General features: G+C 36.0%; 1 protein-coding gene across 8 annotated transcripts in view; it reads right to left on the bottom strand.

The window, feature by feature from the left end:
• DPP10 (dipeptidyl peptidase like 10) overlaps positions 1 to 19,963 on the bottom strand; it is a 355,631-nt gene that overhangs the window by 82,933 nt on the left and 252,735 nt on the right. For all 8 annotated transcript variants that reach the window (XR_007378432.1, XR_007378431.1, XM_048952390.1 and 5 more), the window contains exons 4-5: positions 12,603 to 12,697; positions 4,650 to 4,724 (exon numbers count right to left, since the gene is read on the bottom strand). Coding sequence is in view for 6 of the 8 variants with exons in the window: in XM_048952390.1 (XP_048808347.1) it covers positions 4,650 to 4,724; positions 12,603 to 12,697 (170 nt within the window). In the remaining 2 variants the exon portion in view is untranslated. The remainder of the gene's footprint in view (positions 1 to 4,649; positions 4,725 to 12,602; positions 12,698 to 19,963) is intronic.

The following is a 19,963-nucleotide window of genomic DNA, read 5'->3' as shown; positions in this document are numbered from 1 at the left end:
GTTAGAGAGAATGATCTAAGAAAGACATAAATAGTGAAGAAACATGCATTTCTGGAGGAAAAAAAAAACGATAGCAGGAATTTTATATCAGATATTTGCTTCATATACATCAGTACATAAAATACTGTCTAGATCATTACTGATATAAGAAATCTTTTGAAAGGACAGACCTCGTGGTAAATATTTTTTCTGTGTTGGAAGTCAGCTCTCATTTGATCTTTTTTCCTGTATGTTACCAAACTTCAGCTCATACTCCAGATAATGCTCTTCAAAGTCAGATTTTCAGAAGTACTGTATCAAAATCTTGTTGAAAACACTTGCACACATTCCGAGTATTTAACACCAAACAGTGCCTTGACTAAAATTAAGAAATAACACAAGGTAATTTCTTTATCCTTTAATTTTCAAAGGAAAAAAATCTAATGATTAATTTCACTGACTGAGAAGATTATCAACAACTGAACATTTAATTTCCATCTAATTGGGAAGATAATCTCTTAATGTCAATCAGATAATTTAAGGCTCCACTGAATTTTTTCCCCTCATGGATTCTTCTAATCTGCAGATAAACTCCTGAAGAGCACTTCAGTGCACTTGATACGCTGCCTGTATCACACACAAACTCTGAGAGTTGGATGAGAACACCCCTTTGTGCTACTCTCTCTCCATTTGCCGTAGACTGTGGTCAGTACTCCCTATCATTATCCTCTAAAAATAGAGATTACAGCAGTGAAGTGATGACAGGCATCAACGCACCGCAGATAACTAACTTCTTTCTCTTGGGGTTTGCTGCTGAATTCTTGTCTTCCTTTCAATACAGTAATTTACAAATATTCAGAAGCAGTTTTGAAAAAAAATTTCATTCCTACTGAATGAAAAATGTACATTCCACCCATTTAGATTCACAGCTCCTCTTTGTGAAGAGTATTATTTTTGTTATCCTAATCTTACCATAAGAATTATTATTTTTACACTGCTGTTAGCTAAATACACTATTTTATTAAAATTATCTAGCTAAAAGACATTACACTTTGAAGCCTCATCTCAGGAAAAGCATTTTCTACTTTAGAGAATTTGTAAATTCTTATGCTTCTAAACTAGAGATGAACTTCAATATATTATTAAGCGTGTTTCTGAACCAAAAGCTGAAGTCAAACCATAAATAATACAGTATAGGCTGAAAGAGGAAAATAAGCATTAGTAATAGGAAAGAGAATAAAGAAGGAAAAAATCCTGAAAGTTGGTATTCAATAGGGATTTGAAAGCAAAAAAAGGGAAAGGGTATTTTGTAGGAAAAAAAACCGAAACAACAGTAAGTCACAAGGAAGAAATTATTAAACCAAGTGAGGATAACAAAAGGATTTACAAAGAAAAAGAGACATTGATCCCATTTACTTATTTATTTGTTCATTACTCATTATATGAGGGCATATTATATTCTAGCAAGAACAAGGTGAGAAGATGCCTATGATGTCCACGATAAAAAAAAAAAAAAAAAAAAAAGCACTTGTATCTAGAAAAAAAATTATTTTAGTTTCACTCGGCCTCCAGGGACAACTTTCTGCTGAGAGACATACAAAATTCTCACTGGCAAAAAGAAATTCTCTGTATCTGAGTGTTCACTGCACTACAGAATTGTAGATTTACTGCCCCATCCTTTACCATTAACACAAGAACGGAATGTTTGATTTCCATTTTCTAATCAAAAGTATAATGCAGTTTTTGGTAGTTGTGAATAATACCACCAGCAGAGTGAGAAAAGGTTTAAAGGTCATTTTAACACACACGTTATTAAAAGCAATAGAGAAACAACCTTTCCTCTGGAAATCTCAACTGGCTTAGATGTTCAAACTCTCACAGTATCACATTCTCTGCTCATACCTTGATAATCTTCAAAGAAAAATCAAAATCAAAAAGATATATTACTGCAGAACTGTCCCCCCCCACACACACACAATACACACAAAGGTTTCCCTGCTGCTGCATTCGCATGGTCCCAGAAGAAACAGGTTGGTAGGACATTCAGCAAGAACACGTGTGTTAATTTCTCAAATTCATTCCTACATACTGATCTGTCGCCTTGCAAAAATTAGACTTTTTCAGTGATGCCAATCAAATTACAGTGAATAACCAATCTGAACTATATACAGTCAATCCATGCAAGTTATGGCAAAGTCAAATACTTGGAGAATTGATGAAAGCATTTCAGAAGCATGGAATGCTACAGCAAAGAGTACAAAGAAAGGAACTCTAAAATTGCAAAAGACTTATGTTAAAAAAAAAATAGGAATTTGCCAGACAGCTGCAGTGCTTATGCCAGAAATGCTGGCTTACATCTTATGATCTGCTATGATAAGGATGGGGAGATCCTGATGTCCAGAAATCAATTTACAAGACTTTGAATTGCACAGCAAAGGAATTCCAAGTTTATAGAGATGCACTAAAACAACTGCTATGCCAAATAGAACAGTTTTGCTCCTTCCACTAAGCATGGTTTAAATAATTCATTCAATTATTAGTTTTGTACTCAAAGATGCCTTATTTTCATGCAGATTTATGTGCCATTATGCATAGAGGACATTCTTAATTGTGCTGAAACAACTGCAAATTTAATTAAAGTTTGCTATTTCAAGCATAAAATAGATTAAAGAAAATGCTGACAATAGTAAAATAAATATTCAACTACTAAATTTAACATTTATTTTTAATCAAAACATCAAAATAACCTTATTTCTAATTATGATTCCATGAAAAAATGTCTTGAAGAAACATTTGCCTCTATTATTTTCAATCCGTTCAGCTGAAGCACATTAGCTTATTCATAAAACTGTTGATTAATAACTTTGTTCCAGCTGCATCACTGTATGTTACAAAGAACACATATTAATGTATGTAAACAACCATTATCATTAAAAAAAAAAAAGCCTCAATACTCAGTAAGAGCAGAAAACCCATCAAATATCTTACAGTGCAATTAAATCACCTAAACCGTAACAAAGATGGAAAAATAAGTGACAAACAGAGGGAAACAGGTCCAGAGATCTATTAAAACTTCCAGAGATGCCACCTAAATGCCTGCAAGTTATTTGCAGTTCCTTTTACAGGGTATTAAACCATTGCCCCTTAAAATCTACTGTGTTTTAATATGCAACAAGAAGCAAATCCTCACTTTGGTAAGAAGATATATTCAAATGTATCGTCCTACACTCAAATGCATTCTTCTGAGGAAAGAGTCACCCCTGATTCTCCTGCTACTTATTTAAAAATCTCCAATTTATTTACAAAGTTTATTTTTCTTAACTTTATAGACAATTGATTTAATGAGTGGTGGTGAACAAGTGGAAAAAGAAAGATGAGTGGATCTCCTCTTTTCCAGAATCACTACATCAGGCTCTGATTGAGGAAAAACACAAGGCAATCCAGGAAAAAAAGAGCATTATCTTACTTCTTCATGATACAAGAAATAATGACACGGATATACAGAGGTTTACCAAGGCATTGTACACCTTATCCCCCCAGGATTTTGAGAAAACATGGAAGTGCCTCACCAGCCTAAGAAATTTCTCAAGAATCAGAATATTTAAAAAATAAATAAAAAATTAAAAAAATTGCTTTTTACCACATATTCACAATAGTAACTTTACTAAATTTTGAAAGTGGACTACGCTTTTTGGTAATTTTCCTTCTTACCTTAAGGAATAGATTCTTTTCGGAACATGAGAAAATTCAATGGCATTACTGCTAACAAGAACTGAGGATCGAGCTGACAACAGTATGCTATTAACCAGTTTTAGCACTGCCACTACCACTTCTAGAGCATGTAAACATTGTTCTGGTTTGAAAACCATGAGATCAGTCACAGGACTCCAGAACAAGCATCACAACCTTCATCCAAAGCTAACCACCATCACTGCTGTTTGATGTCAGTGGATCACATTTACTGAGGGACAGATTCAACACTGACCCTGCTGTGTTTAAGTCTAGTGAGGAGGATATTTTCATGACTTTCTGTTTTTCTCTATTGCCTGCATTGCTAAGAAAATCCTAAACAAACTCATTCAAAATAAAAATTTCACTAGGTCAAATAAGGAAATTAAGTTATTATGAAAGATTACAAGAACTCTTTCCATAATAAGGAACAATGAAGAAGGGAAACAGTAAGGAGAAAGAATTTTTTACATAAGAATCAAACCCTCCACAACAAAACCAGTGAACCAAACAATACCTCTTTCTTGCTGATCTGTCCATACATGCTATAAGAAAAGTTTGATGAATCCAGCAGAATCAGTAGAAAAATATCTACTTGGATCTAGTCTCAGGTTAATGAGTAATTTTACACTGATACCTCTAGAATATTTCATATTGGGTTTCATGTAATCAGCTAGTAAGAGTTTAAGGATTATGAAACCTCCACAATACAACAGGTAGAATACTACAGAGAAGTCAGAGCAATTTACTTCAATTGAAAATCTTGCAGTATTTCTGCTTAAATACATGTGTTACCATCATTTTATTAGAAAGTCATGGAAAGAGAAATTAAGTACTTGATTCAAACTATGTTATGTGGAGTCACATACAGAATACACAAAACAACAAGGGCTGCTGCTTTTTAATTTAAAGGATTATTTACCAATGAACTGTTGGCTTACCTGTTTTACATCGTATGCAAGAAGAACAAATCTTAAGTCTGGTGAAACTGAGTATCTCGATGCTTTGAAAGTTACCTACAAATGAAGTAACAATAAAAGTGAGTACACAAAAGGAAAGATCACTTTTTTCCAAATTACAGTTAATTTAATAATTCTCCATTCATAACAGTTCTGATTAGGAAAACCTTAATTTACACAAAAGATGGACTGCAATAATTCTTAGTCTAATTTGCAGGTGTCAGTAGAGTGGTGACATGAATCTGGCTTCAAGACCAATTACAAATTCAGAAGCTGATGAATTTTTTTTTGTCATGATTACAGACACTAAGCTTAAAGGTAGCAATTAAAACCGATTCATTTTCAAAGGAAGAGGGAAGGTGTTTTGGTTGGTGTGTTCATCAGGAATGACTACATGGGAGACCTGTCACTTGGTTAAGCTATAAAGATAATGCACAACTACTACTACTACTACAAAAAAGAATAGATGTGCACTGTGTCCTTACTATGTTTCTTTCAACACCACACAGAAACATTTTGCATGACAGTTTGCACTAAAGAAAAATCCTCTTTCTTATAGGAAGTAAAATGCTTAGTGGAAGGTAAAGTGGAATATAAAATACCAATATAAAACTAATATTGTTTTATATCTAGCTAAGATTACATGACACCCAATAGAATTCAGGGTTGTAACTCAATAAAAGGATAACATTGATGTTGAAAAAAATTTAATGCATCTAATGTAGAAGAAAGATAAGTGTGCTTTAAAGTGTGTTGCAGGAAGTAATTTTTAATGAATCTTGAGGTATCTGCAGAATGAGAGGGGAAGGGAGAAGTAAAAGAATTAAAATAAGAAGTAGTATGGAAAAACTAACGGAAGCACACAGGTACGATATGAGGAAAAATGTATGAATAGCTCTGCAGAACAACATATAAAGACCTTTTCTGATTTTGCTTTTTGGACATCCTGTTATGTTTAGCCTAATCCTACTGCTAATCTAAAGATTAAGGAGTACACTAGCCAGAAATCACAGACCAATTCATTCATAAGGCTAATCATCCAATAAGCCAAGAAGATGCAGCATTTTGACGTACAATCTAAACTGAAGTTACTATATAACATAACTAGAACCAAATTACTCAAATCCAGTCAAAAGGAAAAAATAACTTTTGGAGAAAAAAACTGTGCGCAACAGCAAACAGAATGAAGATAAATCAGCTGTCCTGAGGCAAGAAGACAAAAGGATCTTCTAAGGCTGTGAGGAAATTTTTAATCTATAAAGTACAAAGAATAGATTTCCACCACGTACAAAGAACCTCTCATGAGATAACCACCAGAAACTAAATGCATGGACAACATGCCTTTTGTTTGGCACATCACTGAAAATATTCTAGATGTGAAAATTTTCGGATTTAAAATTTTCGGATTTGGTTCAGTTTATTAATTATTGTCCCTACTACCTCATTCATAAGCAGTATGCAACCCAGGCAGATATCCCAATTCTTTCTTAGGGAATGTGGCACTTAACATTTCCAGCATTTAATAAAAATCTTCAGTTACTTATTATACCACTACAAAAGTAATACAATTAATGCTAACACCTGACTAGCTCAGGTGTATTGGCAATCTGAAACACCACCACCAGGAGCTACTCTCATACTCTGTATCCAAGTGGAATCTTGTGGATTTGGGATTTAAACTAATCTGAATCCTACAGAAAATGACTTTGTTCATCCAGCTTGTGCTCAACTGCAAAATTTTGTATGCTTCCAGCAAAACCTTGTACACACAGTATAAGCGCAATGCCACTGAGACATAATCTCTTGATTGCAGGGAATGGCTTTGGCAGAAGTTTTCAGTGTAATGGAATTCTCGTGAAAAAAACCATAAAGCTATTTTGTACTTTTTAATGTTCCACTTAAGAACCAAGAAAATAAAAATTAGGCCATAAGAAAACAAGTTTGCACAGCCAAAGCTGATAGCAATGCTGATTTACTGAAATTGCCCTAAAAACATTATTAACCTATTTTTAAAGCTGGATTTACAATCAACCTTTCTAGGAATCAAAATGTTCGATTCAAACAGAATTTCAGAGGGGTTTAAGTTACAACTTTTTTTTTCTTATGTTTTCAGACAATCTTAGAAATAAATTCAGAAATAGCACTTCTGTGCATAGAATAAACCCTTCTAGTTCAAAAACAGAGAAAAAGCACATTATAACCATTCCTCCTGTCCACCATGGAAAATAAACTCAGAATTCATCAGTGGACTAAAACAAAAGAGAGACAGATTCCACTTTTTCCCTGTACAGGTGCCTAAGGTAACACCAACCAACTCACTGACTGAGGTGATAAGATCACCACGTGGTGGATTTAAAAGAAAACTGCAGTCCTCTCTATGGGAAACTAGACGTATGCTGCTGAAACCCTGGGGAGATTGTGTACTGGGATGATTGCTACAGGGAATAGATATGTTTATTTATTAAAAAGAAGTTTGTCAAGAGTTTGACCTTAATGATTTGTTCTTTTCTCAGGAGAAGAGTGGTTTTGAATTTTGAAGAAAAAGAAAGTATTGAAAAAACATCATATTGGAAACAGTGGAGGGAAAAAAATTTAAAAAAGCCTTAGGCATCATTTTGTCATCTGGAAAGTGCTTCTTCCAATGCCATGTCTGCATATCAGCTACTTTTCAAGCTCCTTGCTTTGTGAGGAGCTGTTGAGCCTTATTAAAAAAAACAGATCTAAATGCTGTCCCTTATGATTCTGCCTCTATGTTTATCTTTCTTTGCCTGATTTGTAAGAACTATAGCCCTGGACAAATAAGCTTTGAAACAGGGAGATATGCAGCTAATTAGGCCTGGTCCCTGGCTGCAGAATCAGGGCTCGTTTCCCTCTGCATCACTGCACAGAATAAGCTGGATAGCAGACTGCTGGTAACTGAGCTCTGTGTGCACTGTGCCCTATATATACACCCATGTCCCCTTTCAAACCTGGACAGAAGAAAGGCAGAAGGAAAGGTCATTTTCTTTATCTCCTTCACATTTGCTTTATATCTTGCCACATCGAGACCTAAAATCCCTACAAAAGCTATCAGCTCTATTCAACTATAAAATACTTTAAACAAATAAACTGTTATCCGTAAATTAGTTATATTTCACCTGTACAGTCTTCCCTTCTTAAATTTGTCATCCATTTTCCATACATTGCTAAATATGACATCACATTTTCAGTGTTCATTATAACCTATTTAGCAAAAGGGGGGTTCATTAAAGTGTCCACTATTGTAACAATTCTTAATATTTGTTTGGTTATATAATACAATGTTGTTTAATGCATTCAGAATTATTCAATCTTTCATTAATCTCTTATGCAAGACTCTTAAAATACAAGCATGTAAGCTACTCTTGCAATTAAACCTACATTAATCAACAAAGGAACTGTAATTGCATTAAGATGCTGCACTGAGTTTCCCATCAAAAGAGGAAAGGATGTGTGGGGATAAAAAACAAACAAAACAAAAAGAAAAATCAAAATGGAACTATTAACAAGAAGGGGTATTTATGAACAGTGTTGTGTATAACAGCACAAAATAGTTCCTGCTAAAAGCTGTTCAGACTAAAACTGTCATTCTCTGCCTTTGGCTGTAAAGCTTCTACGAGTTTTCACAGCTGGGCTGCCACAGCCTAATCATGATTCATGAGCCAAGGCTTCTGTTTCTCTCACCCTTCTGATGCCACCCACTAATTGGCAGGCAGCAAGAAGTAATCCTTTCCTCTCCATCCTTGTGTAAAAGATGGCCCACAGTAACACAACAATATGATGCTCTAGGGTATGCTCCTAGCAAGCCACTGAAAAGCAGGTTTGCAGTTCAGTAAGATTTATTTGCTGCACACTCTGATGCAGTTTCCCCTGAAGTTTGAGGAGAGTTGTGGAAAGGCAGAGAAATCCAATGGGAAACCTGGTCACGAATGGCAGGGTTTTAGAAGAGTCCAAAGCATATAGCTGGGTGAAACCTGTTAGGACGCAAGACCATATTCTAGTTTCCAAGCTGAAAACAGTAATACTTGCATTGTTGGGTATCACACACAAATCAAAAGCTCCTTATTTGATTATTCAAAATATATCTCATCATCTAAAATGGAAAGCCTTAAGTAGTTGTGCTACATTCATTACTGGCTAAGCGTTTGTTAGGGAGCATGCCTGGCATCTGAATATTTTTGCATACATCCACCATTATCACAGTTATTCTTTTTTGTTAAGAGAAATAAATGAAACAAAATTTCTAAAGGAGTCTTAAAACACACTTCATAGAATCAGAGAATATTCTGAGTTGGAAGGGACTCACACGAATCCATTGAGTTCAGCTCCATCTGGAAACAACCATAACAGAACACAGTCCCATACACTTTTCCTCTCATCTTTTTTTTTTTTTTTTTTTAATTTTTGTTTTGGGTTGTAGGACTATAAAACTGATGAGGGAGGCAGACCTAGAAGCATCGCAGGGGTACAGACAAACAACTCCAACAAGCAAAAGAAACCACGCGGCCCTCCATACCCTCCCCCTTGCAGAATACCCAGGCCTCATAGCTAGGTTGAATACCCAGAATATCCAGGCCTTGTAGGTAGGTTGTGGGTGAATTGGCAACCTGCTCTTCGTGGCTTTGTGACAGCAAAAGGTATAAATAAAATGCTTGTTAAACACTGAAATTGCTTAGCTAAATGTGGCATCATGTCATTTATTTTGGAACTGTAACATGCAGTAAAGTATTGCTAAGTGCTAAATGACTGGTAAGCATGTCACTTATACTCCTGGTGATAGGCACCTCAAACAGATGATGGAGAACATATTGTAATCACATCTTGAGACAGCATCACAAACATCAGGATGCCACACAGTGATTAATGTGCGGGCTTTTTTTGGCTCTATCTAACAGAAGACTTGCCCAGCCTCCAGCTGTTAACATTCATATGCTGCTGGCTCAAAATAGCAGCTATTTATTAGTTATTAACTATTTCCCAGACAGCTTGAACAAGATGCACTACACAAATACATACATACAGATGTGGTTTAGAAAACATCTTTAAATTAAGACCTCCAGAGAACCCAACAGATATTTTTCACGCTTCAAAAGCAATTAATTCCCTTATATCACTGCTAGCCCCTTCTCCCTACACAAGGAGTTTATCACAGCAGTTCTGTTTTCAACGGACATTACTAAGAAAAACCTGCCCCTGCTTTGGGAAACTTGAGCACACACAAACAGGATAGGGAATACAGACTAAAAGCAAGTTAATAATTCCCATCTAAAGCTGACTGTTCCACAATGGAAACCTTCTAACACAGAAGAAGGGAACTTGTATTGCCACTGTTTATGTTGGATCTGCACAATACTATTCATTAAAATAAGACAGCTCTGAAGAGTTGTTAAACCAGCACTGTTCTAATTATGCACTGGTGATTTAACAGATGTGACAGTGAGTGAGGAAAATGTTTGATTAATGAGCCAGGTGTCTAACTTTGGAAGAGTACATTCAGAAGTGCGAATTTGGGGACAATGGACCTTAGAAGATAAGGCTTTCAGACATATAGCCTGGCTCTGTAACACGGAATCATAGAATAGAAAAGACCTCTAAGATTATCAAGTACATCCCCAAAGATTCCCACCATGCCCACTAACCATGTCTCTCAGTACTATAATCTACCACTTCCTTAAATATCTCCAGAGAAGGTGACTCTATCACTTCCCTGGGCAGTCTGGAATCTACTTTATTTAACACTGACAGCTTATCACTCCATACAGAGTGGAGCTTCAACAACAACAAAAAGAAAAAAAAAAGAGAGAAGGCGAGGGGAGGGGACGGGAAAAAAAAGAGGAGAGGAGAGGAGAGGAGAGGAGAGGAGAGGAGAGGAGAGGAGAGGAGAGGAGAGGAGAGGAGAGGAGAGGAGAGGAGAGGAGAGGAGAGGAGAGGAGAGGAGAGGAGAGGAGAGGAGAGGAGAGGAGAGGAGAGGAGAGGAGAGGAGAGGAGAGGAGAGGAGAGGAGAGGAGAGGAGAGGAGAGGAGAGGAGAGGAGAGGAGAGGAGAGGAGAGGAGAGGAGAGGAGAGGAGAGGAGAGGAGAGGAGAGGAGAGAAGAGAAGAGAAGAGAAGAGAAGAGAAGAGAAGAGAAGAGAAGAGAAGAGAAGAGAAGAGAAGAGAAGAGAAGAGAAGAGAAGAGAAGAGAAGAGAAGAGAAGAGAAGAGAAGAGAAGAGAAGAGAAAAAGAAACCCCACACATCTTTATTTGGCTCTATTCCATAGATAATCATTCAATGGTTGCTTGAACAGTAGCCATCTTGGATCAGTTTCCCATGTTTAATGAAGTGCAGATATCTAATGTTGAGAGCTCTGTCAGTCTGTATCAGTTAAATGTGAATCAGCTCCATAAAAAAACATGAGCAACTTTCTGACAAGACGAAACGCTCACAGTGTGAAGCAGTTTGTCCATACTGATTCATCACTGATTGGCACGGCTGGTTTAGCATAATAGCCTGAACAGCTTCTCATGCTGGCACTACATAGCGTAAGCCAAACACCTGCAGCCAAAAGTGTATGCATTCATTTGTGAGGAAACTCAAGAACTGTAATTAAATTTATCTTTAATAGTCAGAGATGTCCAAGTAGCTGCTTGCATTTAAGTTACACACTGAAGGTATAGGCCTAACACAGTGAGTCCTCCACTTAGCCAGACAAGCACTCACAGATATACAGAATTAAGAGGGAAAGTGTTTCTCCAATATTTCTTTGTTTGTACTTCACAGAAATTCACCTTTTCACTCACTTTTCATGGTGCCTGACAGTCTTTTTTGGGCTAGGATGTAAAGTGAGGCACACCCCAGCATACAGATGGGGGGCAGCTTACACAAAGGGAGCCTTATGCACACTCTACCTTAATATACAACTTTCTCCTCCCTTCTCCTTCATCTTTACATGGACCTGGGATATCAGGATCAAGTTCACTTTCCTGAACTTCTGCTCTCTTCTTTCCGGTTCAATGAGTTAAAAGGAAACTTCACTGAGGGTTTTATGTTTTGAAATGAAGCATTGGTATCAGCAAAGGCCAACAGCACACCAGAAATAAAATCAGCCCCTGTCAAACACCACTGATAGAAAAAAAGAAAAAGTAATCTTTTTTGGTCTACATGTGGAAACTACTTCACACAAGGGACAATACAGGGACAAGCAGTAACAGTCAGTGGTCCATACAGAGTACATAGGAGGAAAGACTGGCAAGCAATGCATTCACAATGCAAAGTCCTGACAAACAGGAATTACAGGGTAGGATGTAAAAGGTTATCACTGAGACTAACAGCTCCAAGCCAAGCAAAGGAAAATGGAAACTAAGCATTGTAACATTTTTTAGCAATTAACTGCTGCTCAGAAATATATTGAAGCTACTCATGAATGTAATATTTACTGGTAAAGAGAAATCCTCAGCCATCCAATTACCATTAATGCAGTAAAGAATGCTTAAACTTCTGATTACCAGGAATAGGAAATATTTTTTTCTTTCTCTGCATAATTGCTTAAAGGAAAATCTTTGTATGATTTTTTTGAACACTTTCCCCCATTTCTGATAACAGAAAGCTTTCAAATTTTGGGTAGAATTCCCTATTTTATGAAATGTTGCACACAGCTAGATCCACTAACAGATATGTCAGGGACAATCCTTCAAATGGCCTGAACAAAACATGGACTACAGCCAAAAACATATATACCAATTAATTATTTGCATGTAGGTTGAATAAAATAACAAGCCAGAAATTATCACTGACAGGAATGGATTATACTTTCCATTTATACATATCCTACTCTAGGTTACGAACATATATTCTGCAATCTTTAAATATTGTACTCTCTCACTGCTGTTACAGGAAAAAAGTTAGCAGACTTCCAGCAAGAAATAAAATGTGTTACTTACAAAAGTTGTGTTCTCCAGTAATAATGTAGTGGTATTTGTTTCTACATTCAGTTCAATAACATGCCCATTCCTATCTTTATACACCACTGCTGTATCTGCAACAACAAAGGCATTAACAATTAACAAACACATTGAGTAAATAATACAACAGAGAAAACCAGCATATTGAAGTCATTCAAATACCTTTATTATGATATGCAAACAAGACTGAGAGAAGAACTGCACACATCATAATGCAGTGGGAGATGTCCCTGCCCATGGCAGAAGGTGGAACTGGATGCTGTTTAAGTTTTTAAGTTCCCTCCCAACCTAAACCATTTTGTGATTCAATGTTCACCTGCCTCATGAGCTTAATGAGTTCATGCTCTATGGTACGTTCATTTCATTCAGAAACATGATTATATTTAAAAAGAAACATTTTATGTGATAAGAACATATTCATTGGGATTGATGGGAATGAAGTAACATCCTGAACCACAAAACAAAATACTCTGACCTAGAAATCACTGTCACTATGTATACCAAAAGCTGTCTACCAAAGGGAAGTTCTGCAAAAAACCTTTTTCTGGACACCACTGTCCCATACCTCCTCGGAAGCACTTCTAAGAAAACCTCTGTACTATTTTATATCTCTAGCAATTCTGTTGATAAAGATATGTACAATATCTGCAGACAGTCTGTGATCTCTGTGATGAGTGCAAGGCCACAGAATATCAGATCACCAGCTCAGTGGCCTGCTAGAAAGGATTAAAACAATATGTTTGTAAAACATAAAACCACTGTGTCATAAAGCCTTGCATTTTTTTCCCCTTTTTACAGATTGCTTGAGAAGTTTACATAAGAAAAAAAAAAAATACACCTGAGCTAAAGAAAAAAAAATATGAATTAAAAAACTGTCATTCTTACAAAAAAAGGTTTTCTGCCTTTTTCATAATAATAGCTGCAATGATATAATAGATAATATACAATAAATTCATAAACCCTGATCAAAAAAAAAAAACAGTTCCAAATTTATCACTGTTTCTGAAAAGAGATTGAGCACTGGCTAGTTCTGTGTTTTATTTAAAATTACTGTTAAAAAAATTGTATTTAATCAAGCAGAACTATTTTTTTATTAAATAAAAATGTGGAAAGTTCTAAATTAAACCTAAAGGAAACACAGAAGAACTTTATTAATCCTCACTAATGCCTAAGAAATTCATTACACTTATTTGAATTGTATGAAGAAGCAAGTAAATATGCCTGGAGAAAAAGGTTATGCTATCATAAGAAATATGCTTCACTTATTCAGAAAAAAAATGTAGCTACATTTTAATTGACTGCACAGAAACTCCAAATATACAGCATTAGTGAATGTCCTCTGGTACATTCTGTAAAATTAATGAAGCCTCATTTAAAGAGCACACTAAGCTATTTCAGATTGTGGCTGGGAATTGGGATTGGGTGGATGGAATCTAGGACAGGATTTTCAGAGCTGCTGTTTAAGAAAAAAGATTACGTATCTTAGGAAATGTGGATTTTTCTTTTTAATATCAAAATAAACATTAAAAAAAATCATTTGAAAGATAAGAGGCAGCACTTTGTACAGAGTTATTTTGATTTCAGGTTACTGGCTACCACAGGACATTTAAATTTCTGCAACTTTTAGATTTTCATGCATGAGTTTTCAGGTACAACAGCACTAAAAATTCCTTGAGGACCACACTTATAAGCAATATTAAAATACCATTAAAAAAATAATAATAATAACAAAAAAAAAAACAATCAGTTCTCTAGACAAAGAGCTGTACCCAGTCATGGACAAATCAGAGTGTAAGAAATGGAGCATATAATTCAGAAACACTAAACATCCACCAACAACGATCAGTGTTCATCTTCCAATAGTACAGTGCATGGTGCATAGGTGAGCCTAATGCACTTTCCAGCCTGAACAACAATCATAGAATCATAGAATGGCCTGGGTTGAAAAGGACCACACTGATCATCTAGTTTCAACCCCCTGCTATGTGCAGGATCACCAACCGCCAGACCAGGCTGCCCAGAGCCACATCCAGACTGGCCTTGAATGCCTCCAGGGATGGGGCGTCCACAGCCTCCTTGGGCAACCTGTTCCAGTGTGTCACCACTCTCTGTGTGAAAACCTCCTAATTTATAACCTAAATCTCCCCTGTCTCAGTTTAAAACCATTCCCAGTTGTCTTATCTCTATCAACCCTTGTAAACAATATCAGAATAGAACTCCTTTTCAATCATCTAATCTTCCAGTTGTCCAACGTGCCATCAGCTCTTGTTCAACAGGATTTTTTGTGTTTTATTAATTAAATCCTACCAAGACAATTTCACTCACATAAAGAAGTTGGCATTAAAGTTACTAACAGAACCAAGACTAAGTGGCTCTTAGGGTTCTTCTCACATAGTGTGAAACAGCATTTGGAACTGCAGATACTGTGAATGATGTAAACCAAGGCCTTTGTTTTCAATTCAGAATGATATTTTATTTAGATTATGAGTATTGAAAATTGACAGTCAGACCCCTTAAAAGGCAGATGTTAGTGGACGATAATCACACCTTTCACTAAACCTTGGCTTCCATCTCTATACTGGATTCAATTGTTAACTCCTGAAGTGCATAAATTTAAATGAATGTTTGCAAAATGCCTGGAGACTCTCAGATATAAGAAAAATCCATCAAAATATCACACAAGTTCTAAGAATAAATACAATCTTCAAAAGTAACCATATCAAATTATACTGAAGTCTTATTCCAGTCAAAGCTTGCAGGGCACTTCTCAGGCTGGATAATGGGGTAGTTAATGGCCACAAAACATGATGATTTTTTCTACTGATAACCTAGACGCAAATAAGAGCTGTGAACATATTTGCTTCTAATTCATCTTTGAACCAGAGTCATAAAGTCTATAGTAGAAAATAATACCTAGTCCTTAACTGTCTGTTCAAACAGATTGATTTATTATCTTGGTATCTTTGTGATATAGAAGTTCAGAGATCCCCAGCACTTCTCAAAGTCACTCAAAGGAGCAAAAACAAAGAATGCTTGATCTGTAATGAATTAAGAATAGTACCATGCAGAAAACAGAGCATTGAGGAGCTGTACTATCTGAGGACATCACTAAAACAGAAAGCATAATGTCCTGAGCTAAGCAGAATGTGAGGAAGCCTCTAAGAACACCACATAATTTCAAGCCACCTTCCCTAAGTGATGTACACAAATAACGCGTTGAAAATGTCCCACATGTAATAGTTCTGCACTATTAAAAGGTGAAGAAAGATAACCAAGGGTCTTTACATAAATTAACTTGACATCATTCCCCAATAAAATAGCAGCACAATAAATCCAGGATTCTTCCTACAAAATACAGGCTAGCAATAAAATTCACACTTGACAGCATTTTATGGGGAATAAATCTTGTCAAAAAATTTTTGACAGGACTATGTTTGATAGAGGAAACTACTAAGAATCTGTATATTGGGTTTTTTTTTGAAGCATTTGCCTTCTTTTATGACACTGTGATTCCAAAGTTTACATTATACCGTACTAATGGAAAACACATTAGGAGGACCAAAAATGGTATCGACTAACAAAAATAATAAGAAAGATAGGCTACTCCGATCAGTGATCTATCTCCTTTGGTTCACACTTCATATCTTTATGTCAATAATTAGTTTAGTCTGACTGCGGATAAAAATATTAAAGGTTTATTTCAGATGGCTGCTATGATCACTTCTGGCTTGGAATCTGTGAATTTAATTCTACTGATTTTCTCATCCCCTTTTGCAATGAATCTGTGGGAATACAGGACCAATATAACTTCTGTTAGTAGCTTTGTGTTAAGACCATTTTAATAAAAACTCAAGCCCTTGTGGTTGTCTTTCAGTTGACTGCCTATGGCATCAAGGCATATTTATTTTTTCATCCGATTCATAATTTGTCTCCTTTTTGTGCCTTTTACTCCACTTTCCTACAAGCTATCAAATATTGATTTCAGCTGCCGATGAGATGCTGGGGTTGGTTAATGATGCTGCCTTGTTCAGAGAATCCATGTGGGTGTACACCTGCTACAATGCTCACAGTCACAGCACGGAAATCCCCCCATCTCAGAAGAAAAATTGTTCCCAGGCAGACAAAACAGATTGCCTTCCTTCTCCCTTCCATTTCCCAACCTGCAGTGTGCAGATCCGTTTACCTGCAGGGTCCATTTGAGGATGCTTTACCAAAGTGATTCTCTTGTATGCAGGGATTTCAATGCCTGTAAAAATCTTCCTTAATTTTTTGTATCTATCACGTTTAAAATTTTTCATCAGAATTAGAGTATCTAGTTTAACTAAATATCTAAATATCACAAAATACAAAACTTGTTTTATTTAACCAGCAGCATGAGCCCCATCTTAGCTAATTCTATAATAACTTCTTTACCCTCAATTACTGAATTGACAACAAAACTGAAAAGCTACAGGGCTCATTTGCAACACTTGCTTTTCCAACTAGCATCATACAAGTTCACGTTAACTAAAATAAATTATTTTTAATTTCTAATGAACAATTCTGTTATTTGGAGGAAAAAAAAACAGACTAAATTCCAAGCTGAATTATACTATCATCATTGAAAATCAAACCCTGAATTAAGCCAACAGAAGAATTTAGCACAGGGTCTATGTGGCCTTTTAACAAATTTAGCTTTCTGAAAGCAGAATATTGAACTGTGGTGGTTTATTGATGAGTATAGGCTTTCATTTCACATGTTATTGAACTTAAGCAACTCCTCCTGTAATCCAAATTACAGACTAGGCTGAAAGGAGCAAGGTCTCATATACTTGAAACTGTCAGATACTAAGGTAATAGAACAGTATTAAGAGTGTAACTAACATTTCAAAAGTAAAGAAAAGAGATGGAAATGCACACCACAAATACTGAAGATATGCTTTATAATACCTAATAAGGAAATTTCAGGGCAGTATTTTGAAATTACTGGTAGTGTTACACTGAAAATTGCAAAAGCTTATTTTCCCACTGAAGGTACCGAGTTTCTGTTTGCTTAAATAATGTTATACACTGCAGCACAAAACAGCCTATCACTCCTCTTTTTTCTTATATTTTACCTTTTCTTGAAATAGAAAAATGTTGTTACTTTGCTGTCAACATATGCCAATCAGCCTTTGCTGTACACAGTATTATTAGAACTGCAGATGGTATTTCATTAAATTGATTATAGAAAATGTCATGCTAATTAAAATAGAGAAAGCTTTCTGATTTAATGAACAGGAGGTGCTAGACAAATCTTTTTCTAATTAAGTGCTAATTAAATAAAATAGTCATTTACAAAGATATTACAGATACAGATGAAATTCCAATATGCCACACAAATCACATGTCACCTGAACACTTCTTTTCTAAAAGTTTAGTCTCCTGTTAGTGCTGCTTTGAGGAAAACATTTATTTCACAGTCGTGTTATAATGTAAAACATCTCCTGTCTTCAGAATTAATCTTTCATTACATAGAAAATACCTTATTCAAAACAGTTTGCAGTGTTATAGACACAGGTACTTAATTCCTGTACTTCCCGACTTCCACGGGCCTTCTACTTCTCACTTCCTTATAATCCAAAACCACGTGATCTTCTAGCACAGTAGTTAGAGAAATGGAAGCAGCAGATGTAGAGTAGCATCCCTCCAGACACAACCAAATTAGCTCTGCTGAGGTCAGCTTCCCAGTTACTGCATTTCTATTAATGTGAAGACAAATACTGATGGATTCAGCAATATATTAAAAAAAAAAAAAAAAAAAAAAAAAAAAAAAAAAAAACCTGGATATATATATATTTTTTTAAATTACACTTTATTGTATATTGTAAATTTGTGCAGAAAGGGCCAATGAGCACAACATAGGAGTGCGGACATTTGCATAAAACTCCAGAATAAAGCAATCAGCCATTTGGATGGGCCAGGACAGTTAAAATCTCCATCCTTTACCAATGTCTCTTCCTTATCTTCATAGAATCACAGAATTGTCTGAGTGGGAAAAGATCTTTAAAGGCCATCTGGTCCAACCCCTCTGCAATGAACAGGGACACCTACAGATCCACCATGTGATCACAGACTGATCTAGCCCAATCTTGAATGTCTCCATTAATTAGGGGACATCCAGAACCTCTTTAAGCAAGCTCTTCCAGTGTCTCACCACCCTTATCATAAATATGCTTTCCTTACATCCAATCTAAATCCCCCCTTTTAGCTGGAAACAATTTCCCTTTGTCTTATCACAACAGATTATGCTAGAGTCTGTCTCCTTTCTTATAGCCCCCCTTTATATACTGAAAGTAGACAGACAGACAGATAATGTAAAATGCATCCAATCACGGAGTATAGCTCTGTTCCAGAGACTTTACTGGGGCTCAGCCCACACACATGCTATGAAACTCTAGTGTTCTGTTAGCTTAACTGTCACAACAAAATTAAGCCATCATATCCAGATTTCTGAAAAAGATACATTTCTCTTCTATGTACTGCTACAATAACACAAAGTCATTGCAAGTTGGAAATTTCCAAGTTTTACCTAAAGTTTACCAATTTATTCACTGGCAACTTAATAAATCTTATCATCTTCTATGGCAGAGAGCAGAAATAGCTTGCCAGACCTATTTCTTCTCCAGTACTGCTGGATGGCATAAAACAAATTTCTGCTATTTCTCCTGGATGAAGAAATTTTCCTATGGTTCTCTCCTGTTTCCCTGGGACTCAGCTTAGGGTTGAGCGCAGCAGCTGTACACAGACCTACTTGCTCAGACTTCCCAAATCCAGGCTGCTCCAGAAAAGCCTTTTTCATTTCTCTATTTCAAGGGCACTCTTGGAACGACACAGCTACAGCTAAGTTCCAACTTTCTGAAATGGTCAGTTCATCATGCAGATTAACATCTGGCTCTCACATTATATAAGGAGATAATAACAAAAAGTTGAAAGAAAACAGGAGCTATGCCATAACTCATTTCCTGCCATAAGTGATAGAAGTTTAGAGAATAATTGGGCAAAGCACTACAAAGGAAATGAATAAAAATAAATGAAAACACAAAGATCTAATTGTGTGCTACTATAAATGGGAAGCAATTATCTAACTCAAACAGCAATCAGGTTTTGGACAAAAGCATGAGATTTGACTATTTCTACCATTCCTCCTCATCCTTTCAACACTGTGCTTCTTTTAATGCAGAAATTTTCAGCTGTATATGTCATTACTGCAAGGAAAATGTTATTGACACCCATTTCCCACCACAGAAGAAAGCACCAAATGTGGTTTCATGGTGTTAAAATCCAGGGTAATAGACTTGAGTCTATTACTCCATTCCAGT

This window comes from Lagopus muta, chromosome 8 (assembly GCF_023343835.1).
Source record: "Lagopus muta isolate bLagMut1 chromosome 8, bLagMut1 primary, whole genome shotgun sequence".
NCBI classification, from domain to species: domain Eukaryota; kingdom Metazoa; phylum Chordata; class Aves; order Galliformes; family Phasianidae; genus Lagopus; species Lagopus muta.
Note: the sequence above shows the minus strand (reverse complement) of the source record. Positions and strands in the feature narration are given on the sequence as shown.